The 16436-nt window shown below is 48.7% G+C and overlaps 1 protein-coding gene across 2 annotated transcripts in view; it reads left to right on the top strand.

Moving 5' to 3' along the window:
• NCAPG (non-SMC condensin I complex subunit G) overlaps nt 1-13825 on the top strand; it is a 460352-nt gene extending 446527 nt beyond the window's left edge. For both annotated transcript variants that reach the window (XM_085642367.1, XM_085642366.1), the window contains one exon: nt 13513-13825. In XM_085642367.1, the coding sequence (XP_085498493.1) occupies nt 13513-13645 (133 nt within the window). In that variant the 3' untranslated portion in view covers nt 13646-13825. The remainder of the gene's footprint in view (nt 1-13512) is intronic.
• The last annotated feature ends 2611 nt before the right edge of the window (nt 13826-16436 follow it).

Here is a 16436-nt window from a genome sequence, read left to right as displayed (position 1 = left end):
GCTGCCCCACTAAATCGGAAATGCCAACATTATGCAAACCGATTCTTACATGGGGCGCCAGGGGAATGTATTCCTCATCTCCTGGGCAGGTATTTTGGCGTTCACCTTTCTGCCTCTTATCCCCCGGATAATAAACAAACTGAAAAGAAAAACTGGTTCAATTATCCTAATGGCCCCAGCGTGGCCAGACAATTTTGGTGCACAGAACTCATGCTAATGTCCGAAAAGCAACATATTCCACTCAAACCAGTCCTTGGATTGCTCTCCAAGAACAATGGCCAAGTAATACATCCAAATCCGGAATCACTCAATTTAGTGGCCTGGCTCCTGAACACAAGTTCCATCAGTTGAAGCTCTCTCAACAATGCAGACATATACTGGCAAGAGCCAGAGCCGATTACACAAATCAAATTTGGCAAAATGGCTAAGATTTTGCAATTTGTGCTCTTAAAATAATTGTCATTCTTTTTTCTCGGCATCTGGGCAGGTATTTCCTTAACTACATAGCTTAGCTCGCTTTGGATTATCTCATAGCTCAGAGTTAATCTTCCAGCAGTATTGAGGTTCAGGAGATCTAGGAACCCAAAGTATTTAGAGTCAGACAGGCTAATAAACAAATTTCTAAAAGGACTATTTAGAACCTATCCTTCAATAAAAAAAAAAAAGCCTCCATTTCCTTGGGAGCTGAACAGTCTTGGGTAAATTAATGCGTGGGCCTTTTGTACCTTTACATAAGACGATATCAAGTATATTTCATGGAAGACAGCTCTTCCCATAGCCCTTAGTGAATTAGAAGAATCAGCGAAATATAGGCTTTCACAGTGCAAAGACCATACTTGCAATTTTAATTGGGCAGAGTTATTTTATGTACTAATCCTCATTTCATATCCAAAGTTCCAACAGATTTTCACCTTAATGTACCTATTGTCTTAAAGTAATACTTTCAGAATCCTTCAAATGGAGCAGAAAGGACACTTTACTCATTGGATATCAAGAGGTGCTTGACATTTTAATTGAAAGAACTAAAACTTACAAACATTCTGATCAGCTTCTGGGAGGTGGTGGTCCCCGGGGCTCGGGAGCACAAAAAGGTCAAGCTGTGTTACGAAGTAGTATAGCGAAATGGATGTCAGCAGCCATAACCTTCTGCCATGAAAAAGCAGGAAGACCACTTGCATCTAAAGTACGTTTTCATTCAACAAAGAAGCATAGTGGCCTCTACAGCTCTTTTTGCCGGTGTATTTCAAGCAGTTCTTCGTAACTTATTTCAGTGAGATGAGCTAGTGGTATAAGTTGTTACATGGTTATTGTTATTGACTGCAATGTATGTATATATTCACTGAAAAAACAATGGTTACAGGACATTATAGTTAGGCTCAGATTTCACTCGTGCAAGACCATTGAAATTCAGCAGTTCTAGTTACAGAAGCTAACTGTAACTTACGCCTCTGCAATGTACTACTTATGACCTCACACATCACTCATGACTGGGTCAGTGACATCAAGTAAGTTATAATTGGGTAACTATAACTGCTGAATTTCTATGGTTTTGTACGAGTGAAATCTGAGCCTAACTATAACGTCCCTGTAACCCTTCTTTTTTGTAAGTGGATTCCTATTTTTTTTTAGCCAGTAGTTGTGTTTGCAGAGTGGTGGACAAAGGGGGCAGGGCCTTCAGCAGGTGTTTATTCATTTTTTATTTAGGGAAGGGGGTGCATGGCTCTCCCTTCCCTAGGCAGATTTTGGCCCCGGGGACCCCATCCCTGTGGCCCAGCTATTTGGGGATGGAGGAGGGGGCTGCGAGGCTCCCCATCCTGGGCCGAATTTGGTCTGTGGGATCCCATCCCCTGTGGTCCAGCCTTTATTCTGAGAGCCCTGATCCCACCCAGAGCACCCAGTGACTTTCCTTGGGGACTGCGGGGGGGGGCCCTGAAGTCCCTGCGTGCTCCACGCCTCCTGTGGGACCTGGCATCGATTTCAGACATAGGAAACTGCTGAACATGCAGCTCTCGCTGCCTGAAAGCAATTCTGCTCCATTTCCAGCAAGGTAGAGCAATTATCATTGCTGTCGCTTGCTGGAAGCGGAGCATTTGCTGTGACTTGGCGCGAGCGGTAAAGCTCCCGCGAATCCACAGCAAACCGCGATGTCCCAGGGATGGGCACCCTGGGACATAGTAGGAGCCAGACCTGGGTGGGGGCGGCCCCCAGGACAGAAAATGATTTTCCCTCCATACTTTTATGTACCAATGGTGCAAGCCGCAGTACCTGGCCCACCCGGGAGCTAAACACTTGAGGCATGGGAGCCCATGCTGCTCTTTGACACATAGAACCCCCCCTCCCCGCCCCCCAACCCGCAGGAGCCGCGGCTCCAACGCAACTCCTGCCGAATTTTTTTTATAATACATTTTCTTGCCCTGGTGGGGTCTCTAAGGAACACTCACCCCCACCCAAGCGGCCTAGGGGATCCGGGTAGTAATTCTCTGCCCCCTTATTTTTTTTAATGTTTTTATCTAGGACTCGAGCAGACACCCAAGATGGCTGCCAACACTTCCTGGTTTGAAGTGTTGGCAGCCAATCAGATTTGAGTAAGGGGACTGTCAGATCTTTGGAGGATACGCATCCCTATGTATACAAATCTGGATTTCGGTTAATGACTCCGCAAACTACTTAACTGATATACAACAAATTACAAAAAGGCACTTCACTGGGGCAACATCTACCTTTCTACTAAATTTGGTGTAATTCTGTTCAGCAGTTTGGGCTGTAGCACTGTCTAAAGTTCCTATGGGAATTAACATGGGATAATTTGCTTTTGGGACCCCCCTTTGTCTCCGCCCCTGCTTGACAGATCAGCACAACACCTACAAGACAGCAACTGGAGTGAGCGTTATACTAGTTATGAAAATTTTATGAGGATTTGTCAAGCGAAAAAACACTCTTCCTATGGAAACTACATCCTAAGTATAACTGACTAACTACTGGTGACCGCTAGCAGGGACAAACTATATATATATATATATATATACACATACACGGTGGTGTCTACTATATTTAAATAAATAATTTTCACCGCACCTTGGGTTTGCTTCTGTTTCTTGAGGAGAGATCTTCAGTTTACGAGACGGAGTATTGATATATATATATATATATATATATATATATATATATATATATATATATATATATATATATTATACACACACACACGCCTTTGGCATTTTCTTATGTATATTAGATCAAATAGTTACTGCTTGCTATACAGATTCAAGCATGTGAATCTATAAAAGATTCAATACTGGAGAAAAGACAAGTTACTTACCTGTACACTGGTTCTCCAGTATTGATATCTTTCATAGATTCACATGCAGCCCTCTCACCTACAGGCACACACCACATTGATTGATGGACATACTAGTATTCTGTATTTAATGCATTCCTGCTATGAAATCAGAGGTGTGGTGGCTTGTAGGAGAGGAATGAGGCAGAGGCTTCTCTCTGATTTTGAAGTTTGGTCCTACTTAAATGATGTATTGTATTGTAATTGCATTTATATAGTGCTGACGAGGCGTCAAAGCGCTTTTTTCAGCAAGTAGCACGCTACTCCGGAACCCATAAAGGATTAGTGTTGAACTATAATAGTGAAATATGAAAGTAATTTGAGTGGTGGATATCAGTCCGTTATTTGGATTAAGAAGGATAGCAGAGGGATAGAAGAGAGTACAAAGGTTTGAATTTATATAGCGCTTGTTACCCCTAATGGGGTGTTGAAGCACTTTCTTGGCGAGTAGCACACGGCTCCAGAACCCATAAAGGATTAGTGGTGAATTCGTATAGTGAAATACGAAAGTAATTTGTGTGTTGGATATCGATCAGTTATTTGTATTGAGAAGGATAGAAGAGGGTAAAGGGTTTGCATTTATTTAGCACTCGTAACCCTGATGGGGGTGTTGAAGTGCTTTTTTGACAAGTAGCACGCTACTCCGGATCCCACAAAGGATTAGTGATGAATTAGTATAGTGAAATACGAAATTTGAGAAGTGGATATGTTAGTCTGTTATTTTGATCGAAAAGGAAAGTGGAGGGATAGAAGAGTAAAGGATTTAGACTTTTTTTTTTGGGGGGGGGGGAGGTCATAGCAGTAGTGGGAGGCTTGGGATGAGTAAAAATGGATGTGGAGGGGAAGAGTTTAGAAAGGCTTGTTTTGCGGGATCAGTATAGTAAAAGAGGTGTCAGATGGTGCAAGGAGGGGTAGAGTAGGGAAGAGGATATATTGATAGAGGTATAGGGTGAGAAATAGGGTAGCGAGTTGGAAAGAGAAGAAGAAAGAGGTTTGAGATGAGTCTGAGTTGAAGTAGAAGATATATTGAGAGATGTTTAGGGTGAAAACTAGGGTAGTGCATTGGATATGCTGAATTAGAAGGAAGTAATAAATATATAGATCCAGAAGTTCATGAAAAGTTTATAAATGCCTTAAGGAAGTAAGTATATGTAGATTAAAGATATCGATAAAGGTATCGGGTGAGAAATAGGGTAGTGCATTGAATATGCTTTTTTGGGGGGGGGGCAAAGTAATATATAGATTCAAGTACATGGAAGTTAAATCGATGCGTAAAGGAAGTAAGTATAAGTAGATTAAAGATGCATTCGATAAACTGGTTTTAAAGTGTTGCACTTAAAAATGTATTTATTATTCTTTTAATAAAAAACATAACTATTCTACATGTTTATACAAAGCAATACACATATATAGGTAAATAGCTCTAGTACAAATAAATGTTTATATACAGAGGGATATGCTGTTTATTTCTGTTTGCGTATGGTGCTTATGTGGTGAAGAGCCAATTCTTGAGTAGTTTTCTGAAGATAAGGTGGTTTTCGGTGGATCTTATGTTGGGGGGGTAAAGGGTTCCATATTTTGGCTGCTTGAACAGAGAAGCATTTGCCACCCATGTTTTTTTTTTTCTTATATCTCTGGATTTTGAGGCGAGGTGGCAGTCTAGAGAAGAGGTTCTTATGTTTATTGTGTTTGTTGATTTTATTCCTAATGAAGAGCGGTCCTGTTCCAGGTATGGCTTTGTGGGTGATACAAAGCAGCTTGAATGTGGATCTTCTGTCAACCGGTAACCAATGCAGGGCTTTCAAGGCAGGGGATGTGAGAAGTTGGCCTGGTATATGCTGTCCACTAAAGTGGGCACCCTGTACGAGCCCAAACTACCCTTATGGTGATTAGGTTAAAGATAACCTTTATGAAAGCTATCCTAGTGGTAGCTATGGAGAGCAGCCTTCAAGCTAAGTCTTGAAGGAATGTAAAGCTGCATGTTTTACCAGATCAGAACCTCCTGAATAATCAAATGAAAGGAGAACCACACAAGTGTTATATAAAATATATGTATTTATTACTTAAACACTCTCTACTAACCTCTTTATGAGATTAGAGCACAAGGCACACAATACTTAATAAATAGAACGACAGTAAATAGCACAATACACAGCTGGCTCCAAGGGGAGATCGAACCATATACTAACAAAATGGTATAACAACGACTTCACTAGACACCGTGCCTAGAGCACGTAGAATTGCTGGAACCCCAAAGAACCACCAAAAGGAGTGACACCGGGAACCCACAGAGGACAGTTGCAGTGTTGGAACACAAACGCGAGCTCCATACAACTCTCTGGGAAAGTCGCGGTTGGAAAATTACAGTTTAAGGATACTTCTGAGAGGACTTCAAGCAAACCCTTTAGAACATAGAATGTTCGAAGGCCAGCACCCTTGTGAGTACCGAGGTACCCTTGTTACCTATCCCAGAGGAGCCGGTGCATAGGGGTTAAGTGGTGTCGGAAACCCTAGTCGTTTTCAATGGCGTGATTCGAAGAAGTGCTGCCAGTAAGATGAAAAGTGTCCGGTGGAATCCAAGCCTGGATCCGAGGTGAGAAGAACCTGAAAGCAGAGGGGACAGAGTCTGGGTCACTTCAGGGGGACCAGGGGCTTGGTAGACTAATGCCCACCGATTGTTGGGTGCTTCAGGTGTGAAGATACGATGCTTGACTCTGCAGCCACGGGGACCATGAGACGTCGACGACGACCAAAGTCCGGAGGTGAGCTGTCCCACAAAGGCTGTCGAGTGGTCAGTGTCTGGATTGAACACCAACAAGCCTTGGCAAATGCAACCCACGCGAGCAGAGGAAACCAGTTACGGTGAGGACCAGCAAGGTCCAGGAGACTCTCCAAGCTATGGGGATTCATGGCACGTCTGGAGCAACCAGGAAAGCCCACGGGAAATCAAAGTTACCCCCGCAGGGACCCACAGGCCAACAGACCAGGGATCGCGATGGGACCTAGAGCTGAATCGCAAAGTACCAGCCCACGGAGCACTCGTGGAGTGGAGGCCGGAAATCTTCAGTGGAAATACTGCTCGGGGTCAGGACTACACGTAGCCCAATGCACAGCCTCAGGGATCGCCAAAAAGCATATGAAGCTGCATAAGTGCACAGGGGTTCGGGTTGCATGGTCCCCACAGGGGATACTGGTCTCAATTGCTGAGAGAGCAGATCGACCTCACAGACGCTCGGGAACCCACCTCCTGTGTTGCATAAATCTTAGGAGTCCTCAGGAGCTTGGGGGATGCAAATTGGTCAGATGCGTTAAGGTGCCTGCTGCTGCAGGGGAGTAACTCCTTTACTCCAAGGGAGATTCTTCTGTCGTCCAGTGAAGTGTAGACCGTCAAAGTACTTGGTTTCTGCTTGCAGAGTTTAGTCCAGGTAAAATCTAAAGTCCTGTATTCCGGTTTCCTACTTCATACCCAGGGAAGGGGTTGGACTAACTCTGGGACCCACCTAGGGGAGGGTCAGGACAGAGGGGTGGCTACACCCATGTCCTTTGTCCAGTTTCACGCCAGAGCAGGAGCAAATGGCTCCTGCAACCAGTTTGAGCTGGACTATGCACAGGGACACCAAATGTGCCCCAAGTGCAGACTTTCTGGCACTCTGAGTGCACCCACCCAGCCCCAATACACTAAAGCCTGTCTGGGAGGTGGTCATACCTCCCTATGACAGGAAACCTATTATCTGATAGAGACTACTAGCCGCAGATTCCTTAACGTAGAATTATCCCCAGGCGTGAGACTGGATCCGGAAAATCTTTGCCACAGCATCTCTGCGTGCCGGGGACGGTACCACGCGACCCCGCCCTGACGTCCGTGGATGTGACATCAGCGAGGTCACATAAGTCCCACCCCGGCGCGCTGACGTCAGGATCCGGAGTGTGTTGCCTTGACCTGTTTTCAGGTCTCTTAACACCTTGGAGTTGGTAACAGTGTGCAATGCCTTCGGGTTTCAAGACGTGTACTTGTGCATGTCAGATGTCGGCGACGGACCCTCACCCTATTTGTATGTGGTGTTTGTGCGAGCACCATGATTCCACAGACTGCGAAGCTTGTCAGCATCTCAAGCCAAAGTCCCGGCGGGTGCGCCAAATGAAGTTGCTTTCGGCCCGCTTGTCCAGATCGGTCTCGTCGCAGCATCTGTCTCCTACCTCGGATGGGTCCAGAAGCCGCAGTTTCAGGCTGCGGCATAGTCCTTCACCGAGGCCCCACGGGCGTCGTTTGCCCGCTGGTAAGTCCTGCAGCTTACCTCCTTCTGCAGAGGGCGCAGGTTCCTCTCGGGACGTGCGCCTTCGCCTGTCGCCACCCTATCTGCCGTTTCCAGGCATTGGGGCGACAAGGGCCCAGATGAAGGCCTATGCTGTGGCTCTGCAGGCTTCTTTGGTCCCCCCTCCTCTTCCTGTGACGTCCGTGGATCCCTCGCCATGCACGGGGACTTCTGCGGACTCGCCGGCGACTTCGCTCCTGGCGCCGACGAGTTCGACTTCAGGTTTTGGAGGTGTGGTTTCGTCGAGGTGCGGCCCTAAGGGGTTCCCCTCTTTGACTCACGGCGTCCCTGCCTCGCCGCAAAGCCCCACAGGGTTCCCTGTGGTGTCGCAGGAGGTCACTGGGACTCAGGGCTCATCCCCAAGTCCCCCTCGGTCCTCTGGGCAGATGGCTGTCTTACCGGAGGTCGAGCCGACGCCTGTCTGGCATCGCCGGCTTTCCTCCCCCGGCACTGGCGCCGCCGCCGCAGGTGGAGGCCAGGACCCGGGGCGCCTCCACAGGCCCCTCTGTCCTCGGCGCAGGCGGCTGCCTCGTCGGTGGTTGAGCCGGCGCCTTTTCGGTGCCGTTCATTAGAGCCGCGTTGGCTCCGCCCCCGCCCCCTTCTCCGATGAGTCACGTGGTGGTGGAGGTTGACTCTGCACCCCTGGTGGACACTTCGGCGCCTATCGAGGCCTCACCGGTGCCTGTGGTGGACTCCCTGGCGCCGTCCCGGGTCGGATCGTCGACTCTTCTCCGGATGTCCCTTCCTCTCTGGAGGATTGTCATCTACTTGTCTCCTCTTCACCGGTGACTGGGCGCCGCATCGTTGCTTTTTCCCCGGTGGCTTCCAGGGCGGGTTCTACGCCATCTCCACGTCCACAGCCCCCAGACCCACTCCCTGCAGTTGTCTGCCCCGCAGGCTTCTCCGCCTTCTACGGAGACCCCTCAGATCTCTCACTCGTCCATGGGTCTTCCATCTTACAGGGGCTGGCCTTTTCTTCCTCCAGCAGGGCACGGGGACGGGCGACTTAGCTTGCCGCCTTCGCCCACGAAGAGTTGCTTCCCTCTGTTCGTTTGGCTTCTGGTTCAGCCCTTTAGCTTTGTGGTGAGTGAGTTTGTGAAGCTGTATAGGTCTTCCGTGTATTTTTTGGCTGATTGAATCTGTCGTGTTTTCCACAGGTCTTTTATGTTCTTGACCTCTGCTGCGGGTTTTCCCTAAGAGGTGTTTCCCTGTTTGGTTTTGGGATGAGTCATACCCTAGGTGGGGTAATTGTTGGCTATTGTATAGCTTTGTCTTAAGCTGGGCGGGTGTGGATACCTTCTCGGGTTCCTCGCGTTTTCTTGGCGTCACTGTATACCGCTTGGTGCGGTCTCTTTTTCTTCTGCTGTAGTGCGGCTTGCGCTGCTCCAGGTTCTGTCGCGCTCAGTAGCTGATGGTGTTTCTATCCTTCTTCTACAGGGTTTGCCTGTCGTCCATTTTGCCTCTTGTTCCTGCAGGATATCTGCTCCTGGGCGTTTTGCCTTCCCTCTTTAGCCTCTGGAACGCCGGACTGACTTTTGTCATGCTGTTTACAGCGTCGTGTCTTGGTGTTTCCACCCTGTGTGTTCCAGGGGGGCTAGGTTATTCCTGGTGCTCTCCTGTGTTCTGGTTGCCGGCTTTCGGTCTGTACTACATGTGTCTCTTGATCTTCTGGCCGGTCCCACTTCTCTTCGTGGGCTGGGTGGTGCTACTGGGACAAACCTTCCCTAGGGCTTGTTCTAGGATTCCCTTGCCTCTGTCTTTATCTTGCGCTCAGCTTGTTCTGGGCACGCTGCTTCATTGTATTTGCCAGCTGTCTGCTTTGCACACCTGGTAGTCCACCTCTGAGGGCCTCAGCGTGTCAGCGTGTGCTCCTGTCCCTTGCTTGCTGGAGCTTTACGCGTCTGTGTCTTCCTTCTCACGTCTGCGCCTATCGGCTGTGGAACCGTTCCTGCCTTGTTCCCTACCTCAGGACGGTCACCCGTTCAGCTGTTCCCTTCGCTGTGTGTGTGTTCTCCTGGGGTGGGTTCTGCCTCCGTCCCTCCTCTTCTCCTTGGATTTGAGGGTGGTTCTTTTCTTCCTTTGGTACTCGCTGGGCGCTGTCTTTCCCTCTGGGTTTTCTGGCAGTCGCCCCTTGCTTCTCGGGTAGGCTTGTGGTATCCTGGCCTTCCCTTCTTGTTCTTGCTTACTTCTGCTTGGAGGGGGCTGGGCCGTCCTTCCTGTCCCTATGACGCATCCCCTGTTGGGGCCCTGTGTTCTTCCAAGCTGGTGAGGTTCTCTCGCAGACCCTCCTCCCCTCAGGGTATGGCTAGGGTATCTATTCTACGGTAAGGAATCTGCGGCTAGTAGTCTCTATCAGATGTACAAGTTACTTACCTTTGGTAACGATGTATCTGGTAGAGACCATTCTAGCCGCAGATTCCTTCACTGCCCGCCCTTCCTCCCCGTTCTGCGAGGACCCTTCAGCTTGGTCTTCTGCACTCGCCTCCCTCCGGGTGGCTTTTGTCTTCTGCGGGTGTTCTTTCTCTTCCTCCCTGGCGGGATGCCTCGTTCTGTTTCTTTATTCCACTCCTTCCTTTCTGGTAATTGTTCAGTAGGTTAGTATGTACTGTTGCATCCCCGCACCCTGGTTCTTCCAGTGTGGGGCCTACTCCTATCTTCTCCCTTTTGTTTTGTTACTTGGGGGTTCTGCCTCCTCTGGGCTGGGGTCTCTTGGCTGTGCCTCAGCCCTTAGCTTGTTATAGGGGATACAACCCTCCTTGCTGGTGTTGTCTTGGGGTGATTGGTTGTTCCTCATCTGTTCTGGACTTGTTGCCCTGCACTGTTATAGATTGTGGTTGCAAACTTTCGGTCGTCTGCCCTGACATTTTTCACATGTTTTTCTGTCTCCAGGGAAAATATCGCCTTCGCTTTGCGGGGTTGCTTCTCAGAGTGGTGCTCTGTTCCTTTCTTTCCATGCCTTTCAGTAACGCAGTGCTTGGCACTGTCACTAATGGTGCTGTTCCTCACCATTCACTTCTCCCTTTTTTGTTTCACTGATTTCTCCGCACACTGTTCCCATACTCTGTTTTGTTTGTGATGGCTCTGCGTTGTGGCGCGGAAAAGTTCTCCGAAGAAAACTGACATCAGCGTGCCGGGTTGGGACTTATGTGACCTCGCAGACGTCACGCCCGTGGATGATGTCAGGGTGGGGTCACGTGGTACCGCCCCCGGCGCGCAGAGAATCTGTGGCAAAGACTTTCCGGATCCAGTCTCACGCCTGGCGATAATTCTACGTTAAGGAATCTGCGGCTAGAATCCTCTCTTCCAGATATATCGTTACCGAAGGTAAGTAACTTGTACGTCATGCCTTCCTGTGCACAAGCTTGGCTCAGCAGCAGGAGGGCAGACTCGTGTCTGTGGATGGCAGCATCCATTTTGTGATGCCCAGGTCGAGAAATCTGGTACAGGGTGTACCAGTGTTTCACATATGTCCCTCTAGAAGGGTGGAATCATACCTACCCGCCAGCTACTGGTGGGTAGGTATGATTCCAAAATGTTTAACCCAAACACGACATGTTTCTAAGCAGACATTTTAAAGTTAGCATTTACCGTGAGGGTATAATGCACTTAAATATACATGGTTGGCTGCATCACAGACAACCCCGTAAAATAGGTTCCGAAGGCTGCAGAGGGGCTCTGCTCATGTAGGGGCACCCTCTCACATAAAACCCAGCACCCTTCCTTCAGGATTGATAAGGCCTGCCATAGGGGCGACTGATAGGTTTATATGTGCAGTGATTTAGAATAGATATAGGTAACCTATATGTAAGTAAGGGGTGCATGCACCACCTTACACAGGCTGCAGTAGGAGACATGTGGTGTCATTTTGAATGGCCTCTCAGGGGTAGCACAATACATGCTTCAGCCCCTGGGAGGCCTCTGGGGTACCTATGCCCTGGGTACTTGGTGTACCATATGCTAGGAACTGATAAGGGTACCCCAGTATCCAATCTGGGGTGTACCTGAAGTACATGCAATCAATTTAGAGGAGAAAGCAGATAGACTGGGGTCCTGAATAGCAGGATCCCAGTCAGTCTAAGTCGAAAACAGTGATACATCAGCAAAGGTGGGGGTAACTAAAAGAAGCAGATCCTACTCTCCTACAGGGGAGATGTGGTCTCGCGGTTTGATATGCAAGAGTAGTCTGGCAGCCGAGTTCTGAATCCGTTTTAGTCTTTTCATAGTCGTTAAAGGTGATCCGTGGTAGAGGCTATTGGCGTAATAGAATTTGGACAGAACAAGGGAGATGGTAGCTTGGACCTTATGTGGAAATCCCAAATGGGGGGAGATTTGTTGCAGAGTTTTTGTAGTACCAAACCTTGATCTTGCTAGTTTGTCCACTTGGGCATTAATCGATAGCTTGGAGTCCATGGTTATTCTGAGGTTTCTTACTTCCTTCCATACATTAGGTGGGGATCCCAGTTAATCAGGCCAGGCGGCAAGCGGGTCATAATGTTTCCAATCGCCACACATGAGTATTTCTGCTTTGGAAGCATTCAATTTGAGATGGCTCCAAGTCATCCTTTGATCCACGGCTCTGAGACTACTGAAAATTGGCGAGTTTCCAATGTCTTTGGGGCATTCCAGTTAAAGGAGTATTTTCGTGTCATCTGCCTAGTTATAGCTCGTGAGTTGAAATTGATTGATCAGTACCGGTAATGACTTCATGTAGATGTTGAAAAGCATGGTCGAGATGATAGAGCCTTGAGGGACCCCAGCTTTTGTGGAGTATGGTTTTGACAAGAAAGGTGGGGTACGGATGACATTAGTTCTGTTTCGGAGGTAGGATGTGATCCAGTCTAAAGCAGTCCCCTCTATGCCTGCTTCGTAGAGTCTTTGTATCAGAGTGTCATGGTCAACCGTGTCAAAGGCAGCCAAGAGGTAGCGCAGCAACCCCGTTGCGGTCAACTGTGTTCTTCAGGTCATCCCAGATGGCAAGGAGGGCAGATTCTGTGCCTCTTCCCAGACGTAATCCTGTTTGGAAGTCTTGAAAGTATGGCATGGTCTTCAATGAATTGTGACATCTGGGTGAACACTGCTCTTTCTATCGGTTTGCCCAGGAGAGGTCCATTTGTAATGGGTCTGTAGTGGTCAGGGTTCAGCGGATCCAAGTTTGTTTTCTTCAGTAAAAGGCATATGTATGACTTTTTGAGTTCTTCTGGAAATATTCCAGTAGTTAAGGAATCGTTGATGATTCTTCTTACTGGAGTGGCAGCAGAAGTTGTTAGAAGAATTGTCTTGAAAGTTTGCGGTGGACACGGGTCTGAAGGGCTGCCGGCAGGCCTGCTTGCTTTGACCAGGTCCATAAATTTACCGTGTGAAATATGTTGGAAGGAACGGAGAGGCTGAGTTAGAGTATTCTTGGATTGTTGTTTTGTAAAAGGTTTAGTGCTGGTGCTTTGCCTCGTTTTTTAAGTACGAGTGCAGCTTGTCTGCTTTGTGCGTGTAATGATTTGCCAGTTTGTCTGTGAAATCTTGAGTAACGTGATGAGTTCCTTCTAGGCAATTTGGTTTAAGAAATTCATTGAGTATTTTATAGAATTCTTCATTTGCACGTTTAGCATTTTGAATTCTGTGGATTGGTATACAATCTCATGGGGTTTGGCTTTATTATCTAGTGCTTTTTTTTTTTTTTACTACTAATTATAATTACTTTTCGACTCCCACCTCGACGGCGGGGAAGAAAGTCTCATAGGCAAAGTAAGTAGTAGTATGAAATCCAGTAATCAACATTCTTAGTTTGTATACATGTACGTGCTTCTTATCTTTGCTTTGCTTTTCAATTTAATTGTGTAACTAAGGATAGTTCCTTTTTTTTCATAGTGATGATCAAGAAGATGTGAAACCTGCTCCAGTCGTGAATGCCAGACCTTCAAGAAGAGCTAAAACAGCAGCACTTGCTAAAACGAAAATGAATTTGAATCCTCTTTTGAATAAAGAAGTAGATAGTGAATAAAACCAACTTTGTGTTACAAATGGCCTTTTGTAAACGGTGAACCATTGAATCTACTTGTCCAATGTCTTCTTATTTTTAACACCTTGTGTTTTTTTATTTTTCGTATCGTGTGTACAGATGCTAAATAAAAGTACATTGTATGTTTTATATTTGTATAATAAAAGTGAATCGACACCCTTACATTCCAAATGTTCCTTTGTTATAATATAGATACATTATATGATGTTCGATTAGGGCTATCTCTTGCTTTTTTTCCGGTCATTCTATTAATCAGTTTATTATGTGCAAATTCCTCAGGAATTTTCAAAAATACTGGAATTTTCTGGTATTTCAAACGCTTGGAAGTCCTAAAAATTGAAAGCGTTTTGCATATGAGCTTTAGTATCTGAAAGAAACACGTAGTGATAGATTCCTTACCTTAGAATTACCCCCAGGCGTCAGACTGGATCCGGAAAGTTTTCGTCAGCAGTACCCCTGCGCGTTGATGATGTCGCTGGAGCTACTTCGACGCGCCCACGCACGCTGACGTCAGTTTCTTTTTCCGCGCCAGCAAGCGCAGATCCGGGAAGAGCAAGTACCCCCAGTCATATTTTGACTGAGTTTTTTTCGAGGTGTTTTGTCTCAATTTCTTTGAGTCGATCAACTCCTGATGTCGTAGGGATGCCCGGCTTCAAGAACTGTGGGGACTGTCACCACATGATGTCGGTGACGGACCCACACCGCGTGTGTCTCTACTGCCTGGGGCGCGACCACGACTCCAAGTCATGCCCCAACTGCTGGGCCATGGCGCCGAAAACTTTGTGGGAGCGGTCCCGAAAGTTGCTGGAAGTCCGGCAGTCTGCTCCGCGCTGCTCAAGGTCCCGGTCCAGAGGGAGGTTGAGGGACCGGTCGCTGAGCCGTCACCATCGTTATTCTGGATCTAAGTCTTCGCATCGGGGTCAGGTAAGTCAAAGCATTCCAAAAAGAAGTCTAAGAAGCGTCGTCGCTCCTCGACTTCCCCTCGCCTGTCGAGGCTGATGGTGTGGGTGGTGCCAGGCTCCGGCGGAGCCTGCAACGTTGCCGCCAGCCTACCCACCCTTTCCGGGTCCATCGGCGATGCCTGCTAAGTTGCAAGAGTTTCTTGCTACCATTGCCTGACTCTTTGGGCTGTCTGGACCCCGCCGGTGCACTTACGGCCCCGACTGGAGGTCCCGCTGTCTGCCCATCACTGGGGGCCCCGGCGGCTCCGGCACCACAGGGCCTTCCTGGTTGACCTCGTAACACCTCCAGCGCAGTCGACCCCACTGACACCACCTCCAACGTCGCCCGCTCGTCGGGATGACGTCGTCCTCCGTTTCAGCTCGGACACTGTGCCGTAATACGCCGTGCGGCACAGATCCCGACGCCGATTGGGCCATTTTTTCCTCTATGTCCGTCCTCCTTATTTTCAGCCTGTTTTACAGACTTTGGAGGAAGGGGAGGACTGAGAGGGGTCTGAGGACCCTCTCACACAAGTGTGATTATGATCCGGACTGGGCAGAGGATTTGGGGGAGGCCAGTGGTCTTGACACCTCACCTGACCATGCCATGCTGTCTCCTCCTACCGTGGCTACTGAGGAGGGAGCCAGTTACGCAGTGGTAGTACGTAGGGCAGCTGAGACCCTCCACCTCGACCTCCCTACGGTGGCCGTCAGGACTAACCTCCTGACAGAAGTGCTTCAGCCAGCGGCAACCTCTTCGGAGCCCTTGCTGCCTTTTAATGACGCACTTTCTGACGCCCTTTTGGGCACTTGGTCCAGGCCCAACACAGGGGCTTCTGTGAAAAGGAACGTGGCCTCAGTCAGAAAAGTGGCCGGCCCCCTCTTTCTCTCCCAACACCCCACTCTCAAGAGCTTGGTTGTCCAAACCTCTGCTTCCCAGAGAACGTTCCCTTCCGCACCTCCGGATAGAGTATCCAGGATGCTGAAACGGCTTGGCAAGATGCTGTTTTCATCTGCCAGCTTAGGGCTGCGGTCGGTGAACACCGCATGCCTCTTGGGCTGTTATTCCCACTCTGTGGGATACGGTTGCGCAGGTGCTTCCCAACTGTCCGGAGGAGGCACGGAGAGTACTCACTCAGGCTATAGCAGCTGGCAGAGACGTAGCAAAGTTCACCATTCGTTGTGGGCTTGATACCGCCAACTCGCTGGGCAGGGCGAATTCCACGACGGTGGCGCTTTGGCGCCACGCCTGGCTGAGAACAACTGGCTTCTCAGGGGGATGTCCAGAACACCTTGATGGACATGCCCTTTGATGGCATTTGCCTTTTTGGCAATAAGGCGGATAGTGCGTTGGAGCGGTTTAAGGACTCACGGGCTACGGCCAACTCCTTGGGCCTGTCAGCCACTCGCCTTCCTCCGCCTTCTGCTTTTTGCTCCTTTCATGGCCACGGAGGGGGTGCCCCAACATGTTTGTTCCAGAGCCACAGGCCTGCGCAGCAACATTCTCAGCTTGGCCGTGGACCTGGGAACCGTCGAGGCGGTTCTGGGGGCCAGCAGGCCGGTCAGTCCACCTCCACCCCCGCAACATACACTGCAAGGTCTTCCTAGTCCGACCTTTCAGGTACATCAAACGCCAGTGGGCGGCAGAATTCGCCATCATCTCCCTCACTGGCGCAACATCACTTCGGACAAGTGGGTGCTGAAAATTGTCCGAAGGGGCTACTCCCTCCCTTTCGAGACTTCCCCTCCAGCCATGCCACCTCAATACCACCGTATATCGGGGGACCATATTGCGCTTCTTCAGCAGGAAGTCACGGCCCTCTTGGCCAAGG

This window comes from Triturus cristatus, chromosome 2_2 (assembly GCF_964204655.1).
Source record: "Triturus cristatus chromosome 2_2, aTriCri1.1, whole genome shotgun sequence".
Lineage (NCBI taxonomy): Eukaryota > Metazoa > Chordata > Amphibia > Caudata > Salamandridae > Triturus > Triturus cristatus.
This window is presented reverse-complemented; position numbering and strand designations above follow the sequence as displayed.